The sequence below is a fragment of the Drechmeria coniospora genome, chromosome 02 (assembly GCF_001625195.1).
Source record: "Drechmeria coniospora strain ARSEF 6962 chromosome 02, whole genome shotgun sequence".
In the NCBI taxonomy this organism is placed as follows: Eukaryota; Fungi; Ascomycota; class Sordariomycetes; order Hypocreales; family Ophiocordycipitaceae; genus Drechmeria; species Drechmeria coniospora.
In genome coordinates this window covers 6,913,421-6,932,265 of record NC_054390.1, presented here as the reverse complement: position 1 = coordinate 6,932,265, position 18,845 = coordinate 6,913,421, and the positions used below count along the sequence as shown (strand labels likewise).

The window sequence follows — 18,845 nt, the reverse complement described above, 5'->3', positions numbered from 1 at the left end:
GAACAAAAACAATTATGCTTGAACGAGATATTGTACAATGCCATGGTATTGCAGCCTGTAGTATGGAGTATGTACTACGGTATCGATCTGATGAGTCTGAACAATGTTTGCGGAAAGGGGGCATATATAATATCGTCGCCAAATACGACTAGAAGCGAAGATCTTGCTGGTATGACTCTAACACAAGCTTTAATACCGATTTTTCAAGAAAATATTATAGCGTATTACATTTGGTATGATACGGAGAATCGGGTCGAAGGTGTCTTCTGGATATATCCCTGGTGTGAGAAGATGGGCAAGCTTCTTCCAGAAGTTCTCAGCCTGGAGAATATCTATAAGACAAACCGATTTAAAATGCATATCTTCCGGGTTGTTGGTATTACAGATCAACGATATATTGCAAATCTTGCTTTTGTTCTTATTAATGTCGAAAAGGAAGAGGGCTACCAGTGGATGTGTACCCAGCTCGAGAGCATCCGTCAACAAATTGGAGAATCTATGCCAACTTTTGCAATACATTTCAAAATGCTCAATATAATATGTCTCTAAATACTCAACAATAGCAATGCAATTAGCCTATAAATGCTAATGTTCGAGCTCGAATTCGAGCAGACTGGCAGAACCCTAAACACAATACTAGCTCTAATAATGCCCGTACCAGCACCAACGTTCGTACCAGCAGTCCGATCGAAAGGAATGCCCTTTCTAGTACTACTAATCCGAGAACTATTGAAAACAATGATCTCGAAGGTGACCCTGATGCTGATAATCCTAATGCTGGCCTTCCGCAAAATTTAAATAGTGTTATGGTCTTGGGCTTTGCCCAAGTACAATGGTTAAGAAGAGCAGCAACGGCCCTTATAAGCGTGGCTAATTGACAAAGCATCAGCTTTGTCAATATATACCCTTTTGCTGGATGCAATAAGGGGGCGCCGCATGGCGCAACGGCTAGTAGCATGGCCACTGCTAATGCCCTACTGGGGTCAGTCCGTAACAAATAGATTTCTTCTGGTTGCGCAAGAAATCCCGCTACCTGACTATCACTTGGCATACTTCGTTTCGATGACTATATCAAAGGTGCCTCTGATACGGGAAGGGAGTCATACCGAATAAGGGTGCCTTGCGGTCCATCCCAACAGACAAAAAAAATAGAACTATATATGACCATTTACTCGCGCCTTTTGGCACAAGCTCAATGGGAACTTTTGGAGCACAAGGCTAGATTGTGTGAAAATAAGGATAAATATGCCGCTACTTTAGCTGCGGATGCTAGCATTATGTACTGTAGAACTTGACAATGAGTATATATATGCTGCTACAATAGCTACAGAGAGTAGCATCAAGGCTTCCAGAACGGCAGTAGATGCTAAAGTTCGATTCTCATCCTTTCCATTCACGAGCAAGCACAGTGCTCCATACCAATATACAGTGCCTTTGTTCGTATATTTATATTGATGAGTTGCGCCTTTCGTTCAGCTCTTCACTGTTCTTGAAATTGAACATTTCCAAGAAGCCGTACCGATATTTGCCTCGGGAAGCTGAGCAGAGACCAATATTCCTGTGAACTTGGAAGAAGACATCATCTTTATCTGTTGTCCCAGGCATCCCGAGGTTTCTCTGCCGTTCACCTTGAACCGGTATTGCCAGAAGGAACAGGCCTTGAACAGAAAGCAAACGATAACATCGATAGTTTCGATGATGCCTAACAATCTCCTCAGTTTGATGCAACAGTAATACGAGCGAGGTATCGATTGAACGCTGTAGGCCATCGCGGCTTGCACGACACAGCACAAAAGGGTCTGAATTGGTTCGAGAAAGTGAACACTTCAACAAATGCTCCTGTCGTTGCCAATATACAGTTTGTTCCACATATCCCGATTTTTGTTCCGGCTTTATGATGCCAAAAGGATGGAGAAATAAGGAATAGTCTCCACTGGTGGGTTACCAGCCGAGGCAGCGTCAGCACATGTACAGGGAACTTCAACGTGGAACCACCATCCAAGCGACTCATATCTACTTCAGCTTGAAGCCACTTTCCAATACATCAGCCTCACCAACAGAAAATGACGTTTAACATCATTATATACGTACTTGAATAACTACCTCTCGCACGAAATGAACAGTTAGTGTTGGCTGAGTCCAGCATACATCAAGCTATGTCCGCCACGATCAGCCCCGAACGCCTGTATACGGCCAAGAACGGGGCACAAAGCCAAAAAAGTATTTCGGCTGGCACGACGTGCCTTTCGTGGCAATTCTTTCCGAGATGGGCTGCATGAAAATCCGTCAGCAGTGGCACCAGCAGGGAATGCAAGCGCATCGCGCAGCGGATGCAGAAGGCGCTTTGCTGGCATATGAATATTGGACACCCAACTGTTACCTCACGTCATCTAATCCGTACATGGATAGACCCCGTCTGTGGCGGCAGTAGAAAGGTCGCACGTCTTCGTTTCACCAATGCCACGACTATTGCTGCTACCCTAGATGTAGCTCTAGCAGGGTAATGACTATCAGACTTGGCAGCCTCGTGATAACTGCCGCACACAACGTTACCTTGCCATCAACAAATTGGCCAGACACTCGCCGTAAGCCGCTGTTGCCGCCACCGTTAATTTGTGGGTTTGATCCATCCCTGCAGACGGTGCGTTGCTAGGTTTCATTCGCATGCAGCAAAGTCGTGATTCTAATGCACCGCCAGAGAGGCTTAACCCTGGCACACACCTTCGACTTTCTAGTAATTGTCGGGAGAAATATCTGCGACTAGAATTCACCGCATTTCCTTGACGCTCCAATGCTGGGAATAGTCAAATGCGACCCCTGCAGTCAGTCTGTCCGACAGCCTTTGCGAGAGTAGCTGTGTTTCTATTCCGATGTCGGTTCCGAATGGGATTCGGCCGCTCATCTGTGCCACACCTAGCCAGTACCATGAAGCTGGAAAACCCGGCTCGCAGCTGCGGACACGAGAAAATGCAAAACAAGACACGATGAGGCTGGCGACTTAAGCCGCTGGCGTTGGCCCGTCAATAGCTGGGTATGCTGACTGGCGTATGGCCGGGCCAAACAAAGTAACGATATGAGGAGGCGGCGTATGCGTACGCCCAATGAAACAGTCCTGAACCCGAGTTTGTCCGCTCACTCAACGGTATACATGTAGAATTGTGGTGTCGTGTCACATATTTTCGGGATTACAGGGGTGTGGTTGACAATGTCAACTCTTGGGAACAACGTCCAGGGTGGACCGCTTCCAGAAGTGAGGCCATCGGATTGCTGATTTTTTGATGGAGCGACATTCAACCCGACCTAACCCGAGCAAGAGTCAGTTGGAATAGCAACAAGAATCACAGCCACGCAGCTGCGGTCTACAGCCAAACCCAGTCAAGCATCAGCAGTGCCAGCGCGGGTGGACAGGGTAGCGGGCTGGGGTGTCGGCCGACGGCTTTAATGCATCGTTCATCGAAGCTTATTCAAGGCGGTCCAAGGCGACAGGGCACACATGACCTTTCGATCGACCATGATTGGAGGCGACCCCAATCCAATCACACCATAGAGCAAGCTGCTGAGGCAAGAAAGCGATCCAACGGCTTTTAGCGTGGCCGCCTTGCGGTGACCAGTTGGATATCCATGGGCCGAGATCTGGCTCCCGAGATGGAGGCGGGTAACTTGCCTTGTTTTGGACTCTTTCCTGTTGCAGTGTCAAGAGTACGTCGGGGCGCGTTAGGGTGTCCATCGTCCTGGGGATGATTCATGTTGAATAGATGACTTAAGGATTGTTTCCTTGCCGTTGCTCACTTCAGCTTGTGCTGTGCGACAGCGCATGCGGCGAACACGAGCACGACACAGCCCGGTTGCCTTGGTTTTAACATCCAACGTGACTAGGGGCGGTTGAGAATTGCACCAGCCTTCGGCCGTCGGCAGTCACGGCCAAACTTTCGCTATTGCGACCACGGACGAGGAAGATTCAATTGTGAATGAAAAGCCTAGGAGAGTGAGGTGTGACTGCGCCAAGGCAATGGCTGACCTGATTCGTTTTCTGCATCCGTTATATGGCATTGTGAAGGAGAGTAAATCAGGGCACGGCCAACTGACATTGTGCCAGAAGAAGAGAAATGCCCGGCTGGCATCTCGCTGCTGGTCTCTGCAGATCAGCAAGCACATAGATGATGCATGCCGACAATGCTGATCCTGATTCATCCCCTGCATGCAGATACCACGACGATGAGTTGCCCCTCATTTCGCGGTTTTGTATCCATCCATTCGACAGCCGATATTCGGGAGAGAGAAATATATGTGATATTGTGAGACTGCTGTGGCAGCATGTTTGACTTGTGCTCGGTCACCCAGGGTCAGAAGGACGTCACGGGAGGCGAGTGGTGGTGAAACACGTCGTACCGGATGGAAAGGCTACTTATGCATAGGCCAGGGGCCGAGGAATCCTATTTTTCAGTAGCATAAAGAGCCATGCATCTGCGATACCTTGTATGAACGATTCCAGAGAACAATAGAATGACAGACGCACTGCGCCGTGTGTCGTGTGCCGTTTGGTTGCGATCGAACAGGGCCGTACAATCATTATAGAGCTACACATGTCCCACCTAGATATGAGAATAGCAAACTTATACGCACTGCTCTCGTGCCCTCAAAAGCCTGAGAAAATGCATGCATCGTCCATGACAGTAACATAGCTACAATTTATATGCGCGCACTGCGCTCTTACCGAGCCAAGAGGTGAAGCGGGCAGGGCATGGTTGCAACCGACCTCTGCCTCAACGTCAACCATGCGTCTTGCTGTGTCAATGGTAGGTGCTTCTGCCCTACCCTCGCGCTTCATGGCGGAAGAGAAAAAAGATGAATGAACGCCGTGGGGACCATGTCCCATGTGAATGAAATTAGCTCGGTTGATGAGCTCAACAAGATCAATCTCGATCGAAAGCATCGCCGATTCTCTCTTTCTCGGACGCATGCATCCATGCAGCTGGCCAGGTGGCAGCGCGTCCCTTGCGGCAATACGGCACAGCTCCTCTTGTCATGTCGTGTCATGTCGTGTCGCGTCCCGTCGTGTCGTCGTGCGCGGCGTTGGGGACGAACCGTCGCCCAGCCGCACCCGACTGTGAAACATATCAACAAGCCGCGACCAGCCAGAGAGTCTCGCAGCCGGGAGGGAGAATGTGTGTGAGGGATGTGGTGAGGCATGTGAAGTGTGTGTGAGGCGTGTGAGATGTGTTGGATGTGAGCCAGGAGGACCACAGGCCTGAGTGACCAACGTAGGCTTTGAGCGCCAGGCCGACGTCCGCCAGGTGCGAGCCGTCTACCCCTGAGCGCTCGATTCGGCTCACCGGCCCCTTCAGGGCACCGTCGACATCGGCGAAGCGAGCCGGCGAACCGAGTAGCGGAGCCGTAATCACTCAGCAGCTCCTCGCTCGCCGTTGTCGTCCGGAAGCCCGTCGAGGCGGATGTCGTATTGGAATCTGACGCCGAAGATGCGATTCGTTTCGTCCCACGTCAGCCACTCGCCGTGGTTGGCCAGCTGCCGGCCGATCCAGAGGATGCGCTCTCGCCTCTCCGACGTTTTTGAAGGTTGCTCTTGGTATCGTTCGTCGTCGTCAATCTTTTCGTTCTCGAACCAGCCGTTCGGAAAGAAATCCTCCGCGTAGAGCAACCCCCGCATGGCGTAGTCCTCGGGCAGCGGACGGGGGGCCTCGCCCTTTTCCGGCCCCGGAAACTCATCCGTGTCGATGCGCGGCGTCGTCTTGGACGTCCTGAGCAAGTAGTTGAGCATGATCGACGTCAGCTTCCAGGGAAAGGCGTTTTGCACGTCGTTCATGGCGTCGGGATTGCGCGCCAAGTGAAGGATGAAGACGAGGCTCGCGTGAACGAAGGAGAGCGTGTTCTTGTCGCCCCATCGTCGGAGTACAATTTCGTAGGTGGAAACGAAAAGTCGAAGCGCCTCTGCAAAGGTCTCGCCGGGGTTCGGATCGAATATCTCCCCCGCTTCCTCGTCCAGGCTAGGCTCCGTCTCGGCGCTCGAGCGCTGGCCCGAGACTTCTTCCGGCGACTGGCGGGACGTCGGGGAGATGACCTGCATGAGGGCGTTGGACTTGTTGCCGTAGCCCAGCATCAAGCAGGCGAGCGAGACGGCAACGTAGCACCTGCGCAGACGCGATGTTAGCAAGGGCGCGGACCGGACAATGGCTCGTAAAAAGGTCGTCGTCTTACCCCTGCTCGAGCCAGCCGCTGTATGCGCTGCCGATGGAGCCATCGAGGAGTTGCAGGAAGGCATCCGTCGACGGCCGCAGCTGCTCCCTGGATCGACCGCACAGCAGGATGCCGTGGACGCGGACGAAGGCCAAGTCCACCGGCGCCATCCACCCCTCGTTCGAGGACGAGTCGAGCAGCGGCTCAAACATGGTCTTGATGCTCGTCTGGGCGCAGAGGAAAGGGATTGGCACGCAGAGGGCCTTGCCGTAGAAGAAGAGCTGCTGCAGCGCGTTCCGCCGGGCCAGGATGGCGCGGTGATGGTAGAGGCGGCCCGTGGTGGGCGATCGATCCGAGGCGGTGCTGTACCAGGACTTGGAGACTTCGGCCCAGGTATCGCGGTCCTTGATGCTCTCCTCGTCGACGGGCTTGCCGTCGAGCGTCATGCCTTCGATGGCCATCCTGTACCGGCTCAGATCTCCAAGGCACTCGATCCAGTTGTTCTTGAAGGCGGGCACAGTCTCGTACAGGAGGGCGATCATGTTGTAGGCGATGTAGATGAAGGTGACCATGTGCTCGAGGGAAGCCGGCAGCTTGTGGCGGAGGAGCTCGAGGAAGGAATGGATGCCGTGGCGCCACATGCGGGCGGGCATCTGGTACTTGGAGGCGAGCCGTCGCAGCGCGTCGTTGGCGGACGGGTGCTGGCTGGCGAGGAAAAAATCGTGATGCTCGTGGAGAAGGGATCGGTGGAGGGCGATGAGGGCGTGGTACTGATCCATGCTGAGCTGCTTCGACCGTTGGCTCATGTCGTACTCGGCACACTTGCTCTCGATCATGACGAGGCCGGAGTAGATGCCCTTGACCTCGACGATGAGCTGGTCGGGCGAGATGTCCCTCGTTTCCGGCTGACGAATCATGACCGGGGCCGACGACGCCTGCGATGCCGACGACTGCGCGCCGTGGCCGGGCCGGTGGGAGGAGCGATGGGAGTGCCTCGAGGGGACGAAGTGGGAGGGGCGGGCCTGCGGTGGGCGGGCGGGCGCGTCGTCGGGGTTCCACAGGTGACGGCTCGTCTGCTTCTTGGAGCCGTAGCCTCGGTCGAAGTCGCCGGTGCTCTGGCTGAGGCGTGCGCGGCTGCGGCCGGGCGTCGGTGGCGAAACGGCCGCCGTCGGCTGGGAGACCGAGGCCGGGGGCGAGCATAGCTTCTTGCCGCCGCGCAGGTTCGCGTCGGCATCTTGCTCCGAGTTGGGCGAGGGCAGGGCTCCCTCGGGCCCGTCCCCGCCTTCGAGGGCACCACGCTTCCTGGCGGAGCCGGCCGCTCCATCGGCTGCAGGGTCGGATCTGCAGGCGCACCCCGGTCAGCAGGTTGGCGGGAAACCATGGCGGCGGCGTCGGCGGCGGGGGAGCCGCACGGCCGAGGGAGAGGGGTGGCTTACCTGGAGCCGTGTATCGTCACCCTGTTGAAGGCTTCCTCTATCTCGGCGTCGGCCGTGAGGCTCGCGTGTTTCGTGGCGTCGGCGCGTACATGGGCCTTGAAGGAGTCCAGGTCCGGCTGGATCTCGGCCTCACAGAGAGGGCAGCTTCCGCGGGAGGCCGACTCCTGCCGGGCTGTCTTACGGAGGTGGTCAACCCAACCTTTGGTCAACTTGTCCATGGCGCGAGGCGAGAGCACAAGCTGTCAACGGGTGCTTGCAGGATGCGGTCGGCTACCGGGTCGTGTGCCACGCGGTCCGGCCGTCGACGGTCGAACAGGTGAGGTCGATGAAGGGTAGGATGCAGGTGCCCGCGAGGACAAGGAGGCGGAGGCGGAGGCGGAGGCGGAGGAGTTGGGTGGCCTGCCTGTGGGAAGGAGCACGAGATGCCAGGTTAGCACTGGGAAGAGGGACGACTGGCCGTGGCAGCAAAGGGCTCGAGAAAGAAGCGAGGCGGACGCCGACGGGGTTTTGGATGTCGAGAGCAGGATGGGCCGCGGCGGATGAAGCAGCACATCGAGCGGTCCGACGTGGGACGAGGAAGGCGATGGGAGAGGCGTCAAGACAAACGAGTTGCGACTGGCAAGGCGCCGGGGATGGGGAAAAGGGGGGGGGGGGGGGGGAAGCTGAAAGGAGCGAGGGAAAACTCACGCCGTCGAGCGGTTTGGTCTGACTGACGCCGCGGTTACCGACAAAGGGTGGGATGCAATTTGTCGTCCTCGTCGTACATGTACGTACGGAGCGCTCGCGGATGAGATGGCAACTCACCGATGAGGTGGTGCTCGCGGTCGGATGAGGTACGGAGTCCTCGCACAGCACTCACGGACGAGGATGGTCGTTGGCTGCGGCTGCGGGCGGCAAGGCACTGGAGGTCGGTCGTTCGGTCGGTCGGAAACAATGCGACAGGGTTCGGCTTTCTGCCTGCTGCGGGTTGTCCAATGGCTGCCGAGAGGGTGGGAGGGGTGGGAGGGGCGGAGACGACGGGCGAAGCGAGCGGTACGAAGCACGGCACAAGCTGGTGCTCGGCGGTGGAGGTTGAATGCTGGTGATACCTATGCAGCATCAGCACCTAGCACGGAACACACCCACTGTAGGTGAACGCAAGTGGGTGGGCTGGTAGTGAGCAGGTAGAGGCAGGGTACGGGCGCAGTTAGGGGCACGGGCAGGGGCACGGGTAGGGGGGGGCACAGGCAGGGGCCCAGGTAGGTACACCCCGCCGTTGGTCTTGTGGCATCGTGGCGTGGTGGAGTCAGCCGAGACGGGTGAGACTTTGCGAAGTTTGAGTGGTAGAAGGCTGGAGGAAGGAGGAGTCGTGCGCGGAGCGGCTCTCGCCCGTCGCGTGCCTTGCCCTTTTGCCTCACCTTGGCTTGCCGGCTGGCCCATGGCCTGTGCCGTGCACTGCCAGGTACCATGGCGGCGGACGCACGAACGAGCGAGCACCGACTCATTCAGTGCGGCGTACAGTACATACCTACATGCAGCCTGGACCGCCAGCTGGTGCACTCCTTTTCTCGCTCTCTCGCAGATGGCGGTAGTGGTGGTTGGATGGACGTGGTTCGCAAGTTGCCTTGCATGGAAAGTTGAGGCTCAACTCAAACCTGACAACTTCCTCGGGGGTTGGTGTTGTGATTGTGATTGTGATTGCCGTCCTGGAAAAGAGTCAGTCGAGTCAGCACGCAAATCCTCCCGTTCGGGCTCGTGTTCGGGCTCGGGCTCGGGCACTGCCATGGCTTGGCCGCTTGTTTCGGACCGTAACGACGAGTGGAGGATGCAAAGGTGAACAAGTATGGGTGTTTTGGATGCTCGATGCTTGGTGCTGGGCACCATGTGCTGGGCACTTGGGCACTGGGTGCCGTGTGTTGTGCTGGGTGCTGGGTGCCAGGTGCTGGGTGCCAGGTGCTGGGTGCCAGATGCTGGGTGCCGGGTGCTGGGTGCTAGGATCTGGGTGCAGCGCGTATGGTGTAGGGTGTTGGGGCGGGAGCGGGAGCGGGAGCGGGAGCCTGGGTGCCTTGTAGTGATCTGGTCTCCTCGAGCAGATGTAATGCGTGGAGCGGCCGAGGAGGAGCACACCAGCAACGTGCTCGGTACTCGTTCGTGACGTTGATCATGTGCCTGTACCTGCGCTTGCCATCGTACAGCGCCGCATACATGTAATGTACACGTACGGTACATGCACATACATGTACTGCACACTCCGTTGCCTTCTTCCATCGGACGGGTGCTCAGCATGCGTACTCGGTGCGGGTACCCTACCAGTACCTGCTTGTAGGTGTGCTATGTATCAGTACGTACTGATGTACTAGGTAGTACGGAGTACAGAGTAATACTCCATAGCACATCCGGAGATGGTCGTGCTCGTGCCAGCGGCGGATGGGTGACGACGGCAGGTGCGCAGGGTGTCTGAACTGGTGTTGGAAGGAAAGGACGAGGGACGAACGCAACAAAGGCGGGAACAAGTGTTGAGCGTCTCTTTCCGCACAAAGCTGCCGATGAGAAAGTGGCAGGCGCCCCCAATAAATATTCTTCGTCCTCTCAGGAGGGAAGGGGGTGAAGGGATCGGCCACGGTTGTCGCCATTCTGTTGTATGATTCGGAGCCCATGTCGACCCTCTTGTCGGCTCGCCAACGTGTTGTCTGGCCATGAATAACCCGTGCACGATTGATTCATGGCCCCTTTGCGTCTCCACAACGAGCATCCAGCTGCCAGTGACATGACGCACAACGGTGAGTCCGGAGGCCTAGTAGCTTCGCAGCTTTGCGGCTCCTCGAGGCTCGCACCCGAAGGGCACACTTGTGCCACCATCAAAGGCGAAGAAATCAATGGTATGGAAATAAATTCAACGTACCTCCGATACAAAGACTTCGTCTGCTCTCTGCTTTACGCCCTTTCGAGTGCCTAATTTGAACTCGGATGACGCAGGGCTCGATTGATCAGTGTCTCTCCCGCCTTTTCTCAAACCGGTCACTCGTTTGGATGCTGCGATCAGGGTCCGCCTGGAGTGGCTTTACAATCGTTGGTTCGGTACTTCGAGAGAAGGGTGGAGAGATGGACAGCCAAGAGAGGAGATCGATGCTACGGCCGTGTTATATACCTTACCCTCGGACACAGTGAACGAAGCCTCCACCGTCTGCTGGGGCAGGGACGACGGCCGTGGGCTACGATACGAAGACTACAACGGGACTCGCACACGCCTTTCCATGCAGGCCGCCAGAGCAGAAGCGAGCGGAGAGGCGCAGAGAGGAGCGGTGCGGAACGGGAGAGAGCGGTGAGTGAACAGAGAAGATATTCCCGAGGCGAACTAATCCGACAATGGCTGAATCGCTGCCAGCCTGGCTCGGTCGCCGCTTGTTCACGATGGAGCAGTCCCCCCGAAGACGAAGGCGTCCGGCATGCGGCTCCTGGGGGCTGCCCAATGCACTCGCTGCACGTTAGTGACTGTGTTTCTCTTCCGCCGCCAGAAAATGAACGGTGCGCGCCCCAGCACAGCTGGCTGCGGCCTTGGTAAAATGGTACAAAGCGGCACATGCCTGTCGCATCCTGCATGCGAATCTGGTTTGCTGTTCTGCCAACACCGGGCCCTTCAGCTCGTCCGTCCACGAGACGGTCCTTCCGTTGCCATTTGGCCGCATGGTTTGTGCGGCTGGTTGACGGTTGATCTGGAACAGGTCCGATACTATTTCCCTGTACCCCGTACCGTGAAATTACTCTGCGTGACGCACCATCGTCTCCCAGCCCTCGACTTGTTGTTCGAAGACTGCCTCGTCCAGGCGTCCCCTCCTGCCACGCACCAACACGGCTTCAAGTCAATTCAGCAGCAGCCTCACTTGGCAGTCACCGGTGGCGCCAAGTTGCCTCGGGAGCCATGAACTGACGTCAGCTCCGCCTGGAGACGTGACGGGACCTCACTCCAGTCAGGCAATCCTGCCTGTCGACCTCGGCCATCCTGGAATGGCGACGACGGTACGGGTGGGAGTGATGTCTCCTTGTACGTTTCAGTGCCGAAATATCACCTCGCTACCGTCACCACATTCGGCGGCAATCGAACCCGGAGCCAGTCATTCTCTCTGCTCGTCGGTTCAACCACCACTCTTACGTCGCCCCTCCCTTGAACTCGACATGAGACATGGACATTGATGTGAAATGACGGGCGTGATTCACCACGCGGCGAACGTCGTTTCGCCAAACTCTTCGCCGGCAGGTCTCTGGCAGCCGACAATGAATACCAGCGGACAAGGCGAACCACCAGCAGCGGGTGAGTGGCTGGTCCAAGGCACATCCCGAGGCCGGCCTATCCGAGGCAAAACGATTACGAGCAACCTCGGCCGGTTACTCCGCCCGCCCGCTGAGCATGTCAAGATTATCGTGACTTCTCCCATGAAGTGGTCAATTGGTGAGCCGATGCGAGTGAATGAGCGATCCTACGTATAACCAGTCGGCAGCCTCGGTGTACCAGTCACGGGTCGAGTCTGACCAGCGTACCATGTCGACTGGGTAGGGTAGGGCGACTGGTCCAGTGATTGCCTCTCCAGGGCCAACACGGCCGCACCATGGATGTCCCGGGCGGTTGGTGAAGTTTGCCGACCTATCAAGCGACCTCGGGACCCGAGCAGGTACAATGCCGGCAGTGCCTTTTTTTCACTTCGATGTCGTGCAGCTGCCTCGCCGCACAACGGCATTCGCTGGAGGCCCAATGCATTCACCTGGTCGCAGTAATTTCCTGCCAGGCGCACGCAGATGCACGATGGTTTGATCAGCCCAATAGCAAGCCTTGGCCGAAATAGCTGGTCGAGGGAGTGAAAGCGAAGCTCACACAAGTGTGGCTTCGCATCGCTTCAAGGCATATCAAGGAGTCCCAACTGCGCTAGGGTACGCCTCGCCCCGACATCCTCGCTGATGTTGGACCACGTGAGCTAGTCATTCCTCTCTTGATCAACGACCTGCGAGACATGTAGGGTTCTTCATGATGGAGTGAAGAGATTGCTTCTGGATGCCTGCGTCCTCGTCTCCCCGTGGGTCCCAAATGCTTAGCTTAGCCGCCTGGTGGGTGCGCAGCACGATAACGAAGCTGGACTCATGCACGCAGGGACAAGACGAAAATCGGACAAGATGACATGATCATGGAAATAAAGCTGCCGTGTAGGAACCAGGACATTATCGGACATAACCCTCAATCATTGCGCCTACCGGCTAGGGGACCATGTCTCGAACCTTGAGAGGGTTGAGCGGCAGCGAGCTGTCGGTATTCCTCACAATACCTGGCGCCTGCATCGCCAATAGCAGCATGACACGGGCAGGATGGGGTAATTCTAGAACATGACGGTACTGCACCAGACCCCAGAGTCGATGGCTCTCTTCGCCAGCCTTGCTGCGACGACCAGTGTCTCGTGAGCGATGGTTGACGATACATGATGGGGTGGATGTTGCACGACGCAGGGTATGATGCACGGTTGATGCAACGAAGAGCTGACAAGGCGAGCCATGGTTGCCTTCACTACCACACCGACGGAAAGCCGGGCAGTGCTTTAGGCAGCCGTTGAATTGATTTCCATGGTCTAGGTTTGGTGGATGAATACGGAAGGAATTGCCGTGCTTTTCAGGTGGCTGACCACAGCCAGGGTATCACGAGAGCCTGCGGCCTGCTTCCGGGCGGTCGGAATATCGGTCGGAAATTTCGTCCACTTGTGCCCTCGACTTTTGTTCACTTCCAATTCCCATGGAGTCGTCGCATTCTCTTCGGCCGTACGCACGGTTGCAGACGATGCGTTGACCTGCCGGAGACGACGCCTCAGCCCAACCTAGGGCGGCTTGCACGACAAAGGTGAAAGGCTGCAAGTATTACGGGGTGACGACGATTCAAATTTATCGAGTAGAGGATCGTTTGGGGCGATGGGATGCATGCACAGCAGCTCACCGCTCACGACACCCAAAAATCACAAGTGTCAGGCTCGAGTGTCGGGTTCTCTCATGCGGTCAGCCCCCCATCCATCTTTTCATATGCCATCACATAAAACGTTAATAGAAGCACATCTAAGCAGCGATGAAGAGCTGTACCGACGCAGTCGCAAGGCTACTTTTCGTCTATCCCGCTTGAAGCCACGCCTGATGTCGCACCAACATCCTCAGCTTCCATTTTGAACTTGGATCACACGGCAACTATCGCGTGGTGCCGCCGTGCATCCCCCCTTCCGGACATGACTACGTCAGTTGACATCAACACCTGACTGACATTAGTCCAGATGAAAGCATGGATATTCGGTGAGAATCCGTCGAGTCGGTCACGCGTCGCCCGGTGGTAGCGCACGCGTCGAGCTAGACGGCCAGATGGATGCTGGCCAGATCTTGTTAGTGGTGGCCAGCAGGTAGTACGGGGCAATGACCGTCTCTCTGTGCTCCGGTCGCCAGCGCAGGTCGGGTGAAGCTGTAATTCTGCTTGCCTATGATGGATAAAGGTTGTGCAGACTCCTCTCGGCCGGAGCCGCACTTTCGCCCGAGTCCCCGCACGAACCCACTGACCCACCGGAGAGTCTCGCGGCGCACGGGCCGGAGCCGGAAGCCAAGATCGGGCCCACCCGAAGGACTGCGACAGAACGATGAAGCGGCCCGTTTTGCTCGTGCGCACGCAGCTACTTTTGACATGACTCGATCCGTTACCCCAAACTGACGGCTTATAAACGGCAGGGAAGGTGGCCGCCTACAGTCCGGCATCAGGTACTCCGCATGCTATTCCCGCATGTCCCGAGAGCGCATATTAATTCCTGCACCACCCCGACAGCGTATCAAGACACGAAGCACCAGATACTGGAAAAGGGGAGGTGCCGGAAAAGGACCATGTCTAGATGGACGGAAGAATCACAGCCAGAGTCCTTTCCGGCGGCCAAGAAGAGCCCGAAAGACTCGATCAAGTCGACTTGGCGTCATCTGGACCGCAACAAGTGGTCTGTCTTCCACTGGCTCATCGAACTGCTTGACATCCACCCGACGTCCTTGGAAAAGGCGGTGCCGATCCACAACAAGACAGACAAGATGCCCTATCTACCAGAGTGGTACACGCACCGTTGGGTGATCATACACGCACTGCTGCCGCTCGCTCTTCATCAGCTCTTCATCCTCTGCATGCGTCGCAACCTCGCCCCGTTCGAGGTCCTCCTTCTCTACGGCGCCGCCTTCAAGCTCACGGCCATTCGTGAGCTGCACCTTTTGCGCGAAATCAGTCACCAAGTCGGCTTCCTCGATGGCGATGCACACGACCGCGACGGGGTTCCCAACAGCGGCGTCGCCAAGGTCATCCTGTCCCTCCTCGCCACCTCGACTGGTCGCTCCGCCTTCACCGTTTTTCTCGGCTACCGAACCAGCGAAACACCGGTCGATACGAGTTGGCTGCTGCTACCGCTCCAGATAGGCCTCTACGGCATCATTTTGGACTTTTGGTTCTACTGGTACCACCGACTGATGCACGAGATTGGTCCCCTCTGGCGATTCCATCGCACCCACCACCTGACCAAGCACCCTAACCCGCTTCTGGCCCTCTACGCCGACACGGTCCAGGAGCTTTTCGACATTGCCGCGATTCCTCTCCTCACCTTTTCATCCCTTCGCTGCCTCGGTCTCGAGCTCGGCTTCTACGAATGGTGGGTCTGCCATCAATATATCGTTTTTGCCGAACTCGCCGGCCACAGCGGACTGCGCCTCCACACCACACCTCCGAGCACCCTCGCTTGGCTTCTCCGACTCGTCAAGGCTGAGCTCGTCATCGAAGATCATGACATCCATCACCGACGCGGCTGGAGGAGGAGCGGTAATTACGGCAAGCAGACGCGTCTGTGGGACCGCTTGTTCAGCACCTGTCTCGATCGCATCGAATGCACGGAGCCGCTCGTCGACTACGCCAACCCCGTCACCTTTCCGATTTTTTGACAGCGTTTGACGACACGCATTCGCATCATGCCGACTGACCTCGGAGCGGCCTCCAGGTTGTGTCCTTGCATTTTAATGCTGTATATTCTTCTTGCGTTCATTTCATGTCAAGTGCAAGAACTCGGAACACAACATTACTGACAGCATCGGGTGTACTTTACAAGTGTAAGTCGGACCCCCCCAAGATAGGCACCCCCCAAGATGGGCACCCCATTTAGCACCTTCATCTACATCAACCTACGATATTATAACCGCGTTTTCTCGTATATTTTAACTACAATTAATTAAAAAAGCTATATACGGCTTTCTTAATAGCTAGGCTACCTACCTATTCTAAAGAAACGGTCCAGTTAGCTCTCTACGCTATTCGAAACGGGCTATTGCAAATCCAGGCTGCCCGACAGTATTGTGACGATATCGTATATCGTACTCTTCTTCTGGCCTACCCTACACTCTTCATCACGTGATGCGCGGACCACCTATGTATATGGCCCCTTCCTCCCCGCACTCACTGTTTTCCTTCTCTTTTCTTCTTCCTTAGTTCGAAAATTCTATAGTCTTTGCACATACTGCCTTCCTGCTAGTCAGCATCGTGACAGCCGCCTTGTCGTCGTGAGGGGTGCCCATCTTGGGGGGTGCCCATCTTGGGGGGTTCCGACTTACAACAGCGCTCGGCAAAATTGGGGCCCAAGCCCGACGATGCCAAGTAAATCGGCCATAGTAGACTGTATATTAATGCGCCAGAGGCGACATGGAGATGTGCTGAAAGAAAAACATCCCCTCCACATGGGGTATAGTGCCCGTGGTGTATGGTCCATAGGACGGCAAAAAACAATCGCCTTCTAATTCAAAAGAAGAAAAAATTCCTGTCGGGTAGCTCAGGAGGTACATGGCTCGTGATACTTTGGCGCTGCCCGGGGTCGGCTGCACGTCAAGTCACGTCAGGTAACGTTGACATGATTCGCGGCGCCATCGTGGTGGAAAGCTGAAAACAGCAGTGAGAGGAGGAATATGCACAGGGCGGTGCCTCCAAGCACCACAAGGGTGGTGTTTCCACGCCGTCCTATTGATGTAGCGCCCGAGCCCGCGACAAGCCAGGTTGACGTCGTCCGGTACAGCTTGGCCAACTGTTCGTCCCCAATCCAGTAGTAGGTAAGGCCCACGAGGGCGAGGGTGTAGCCGGCGGCCTGGACGGCCGTGATATGCGTGTGCCATATGAAGACGGAGACGACGATGAGGAGGATGTTTTTGAAGATGCCGGTGAGGGCCATGACGAGTCCGGACGTCTTACCAATCTGAGCCGCACGTTAGCCTCTTGGTCAAGGGTTCGGGCGACGAAGATTCGCGGCGAGGAGGACGTACCAGTTGAACGGTAGTGACGTTCAGGGCAAAGGCAACGACGGCGCTCAAGAGGAGCAGGCCGACAGCGGAGCTGGTGAGGCGGTCGATCTCGAAGCGCGGGACTTCAACGACAAAGGCGACGAGCATGGTCATGGCGGCGCAGGCGGGGCCAAAGTAGTAGATGGCCACGATGGGGTCCATCTTCATGCCTTTCTGGCTCACGAGCACCTGTGTGAGGACGAGGCGGAGGGCGCCGAGGATGATGCCGGCGGTCTGGAAGAGGAGGCCAACGATGGAGAACTGCACCTCGCCGAGGGAGGCGAGGGCGGCGCCGGCGACGATGACCAGCATGTTGACAAAGGCGGAGAGGCTCGGGTCGATGACGCGCCAGGCCCAGGAGACGAGCAGGACGGCAGCCGGGTTGGCGGCATTGAGCATCTGTATGAAGGCGACGGAGAGGTAGATGTAGACGATGTTGGAGCACACGAGCGAGGCCGAGTAGCAAACGCCGATGGGTAGGAGGGTGCGGACATAGACAAGAGGCGTCATGCCGAGACTGTGGCGAGAATCGAGGAGGGAGGTGGTGCGGGCCAGGACCTGTACAGCGATGCTCGTGGAGAAAAAGTGCCAGCAGGTGAGAATAATGGCTAGGAAAGATGTCAGCACGGGATCCGGAGGAGAATCAGAGGCGGAGAGGCACGTACGGTATCCTAGAATCGTCAGCCATGAGCGGCGAGGCGGGGTGTGGGACAAGGGGAGGGGAGCGACGCACGGAAGCCAGCGGTGTCTATTATCCACTTGTTGAGGATGATGGTGAGGTTAGAGAGGAATATCCAGAGGCTGCAAGGCAGAGATGTCAGTCGGTCAAGCCCGGACGAGTGGATAAAAGATGATGGGTGCGATGGAGTCGACGGTCCATGGCGGCGACGCACATGATGCCGACCGGGGCGTGCCACCCGCTGTCGACAGCCTCGTCCATCTCGGGAACGAAGGCCTTTTCGTCGGACACTCTCAGCTTGGCAATCTTCATCGCCGTCGGTGGCGGCGGCTGGATCGCCATGGTGTCGGGTCGGGCGAGCGATGAAGCATGCGCGAGGGCGCCGCTCACCGCTGCGGTGGACGGAGACAAGGTGCAAGGGAGGCCAGGCCAAGGGTCGGGGACAACGGCGGGCGCGCTCAAGAGTAGCGCGACGGAGGCGACGGCATTATTCTACACTGCCATGGAGGATCGAGTGCTCCTTGCGGGGATGTACAGTCGTATCTCGAGCCGCGAAAGAACGAGGCGGCGGCGAGGCGGACGAGTTTTGGACGGGATGAAGGTCACGTCACGTCTTGGGAGCGTCAGGAAATTTCTCCAGGGGCAGATGATTTAGACTCCAGGGCGCTGGCAACGGACGGCCCGCTCTGACGGCGGGCTACTGAAGAGCCTGACCAATGGGACTGCCTGTCAACCCCTCTCTGCCCCACTGAGTGTCCATGGCACACGGGCATGCACTGTGCTTAAGTACGGAGTAAGTAACTACATGTACGCGCCATATTTGTCTTACTACTTAATAACGCGTACTAGGTACTTTTTGGATGCGGCGCGTGTACTTACTCACAGTGGGGGGCAATGTACACAGGTGTATGTACAGTATCACACCAACACTTCAGATACAGGCAAAGCATTTAATACAATCAACGCTTCGAGCGGTGCCTATCACATGTACACCTGCGGATGCATGCACGGAAGCAATCAAATTGACATTTCACGTATGATTCGCCATTGCAGTACGAGTGGTGACTGTTTGTTGCATTACATATAATTGTCCTGACATGTACTTACACCTACTTACTGCACAGTATGTACAGTACCCGAAGACGTACTGTAACTGCAAGTACTGTACATGCATACGGATGGTTGCACTGGAAGTTCTGCACTGTATT

The 18,845-nt window shown here is 56.3% G+C and overlaps 3 protein-coding genes across 3 annotated transcripts; 1 reads left to right on the top strand and 2 right to left on the bottom strand.

Annotated features, from left to right (window-relative positions):
* Positions 1-5,398: 5,398 nt before the first annotated feature.
* Positions 5,399-7,846, bottom strand: DCS_05022 (uncharacterized protein; the record flags this gene model as incomplete). The annotated part of the gene is made up of 3 exons (XM_040802328.1): positions 5,399-6,146; positions 6,214-7,533; positions 7,629-7,846. The coding sequence occupies 3 exons, from the start codon at positions 7,844-7,846 to the stop codon at positions 5,399-5,401; spliced, it is 2,286 nt and encodes a 761-aa protein (XP_040657361.1).
* Positions 7,847-14,492: 6,646 nt separating this feature from the next.
* Positions 14,493-15,578, top strand: DCS_05021 (uncharacterized protein; the record flags this gene model as incomplete). The annotated part of the gene is made up of 1 exon (XM_040802327.1): positions 14,493-15,578. The coding sequence occupies one exon, from the start codon at positions 14,493-14,495 to the stop codon at positions 15,576-15,578; it is 1,086 nt and encodes a 361-aa protein (XP_040657360.1).
* Positions 15,579-16,519: 941 nt separating this feature from the next.
* DCS_05020 (uncharacterized protein) lies at positions 16,520-17,979 on the bottom strand (the record flags this gene model as incomplete). The annotated part of the gene is made up of 5 exons (XM_040802326.1): positions 16,520-16,873; positions 16,941-17,566; positions 17,624-17,629; positions 17,692-17,759; positions 17,852-17,979. 5 exons carry the CDS (start codon positions 17,977-17,979, stop codon positions 16,520-16,522), a joined length of 1,182 nt encoding a protein of 393 aa, XP_040657359.1.
* Positions 17,980-18,845: the final 866 nt, after the last annotated feature.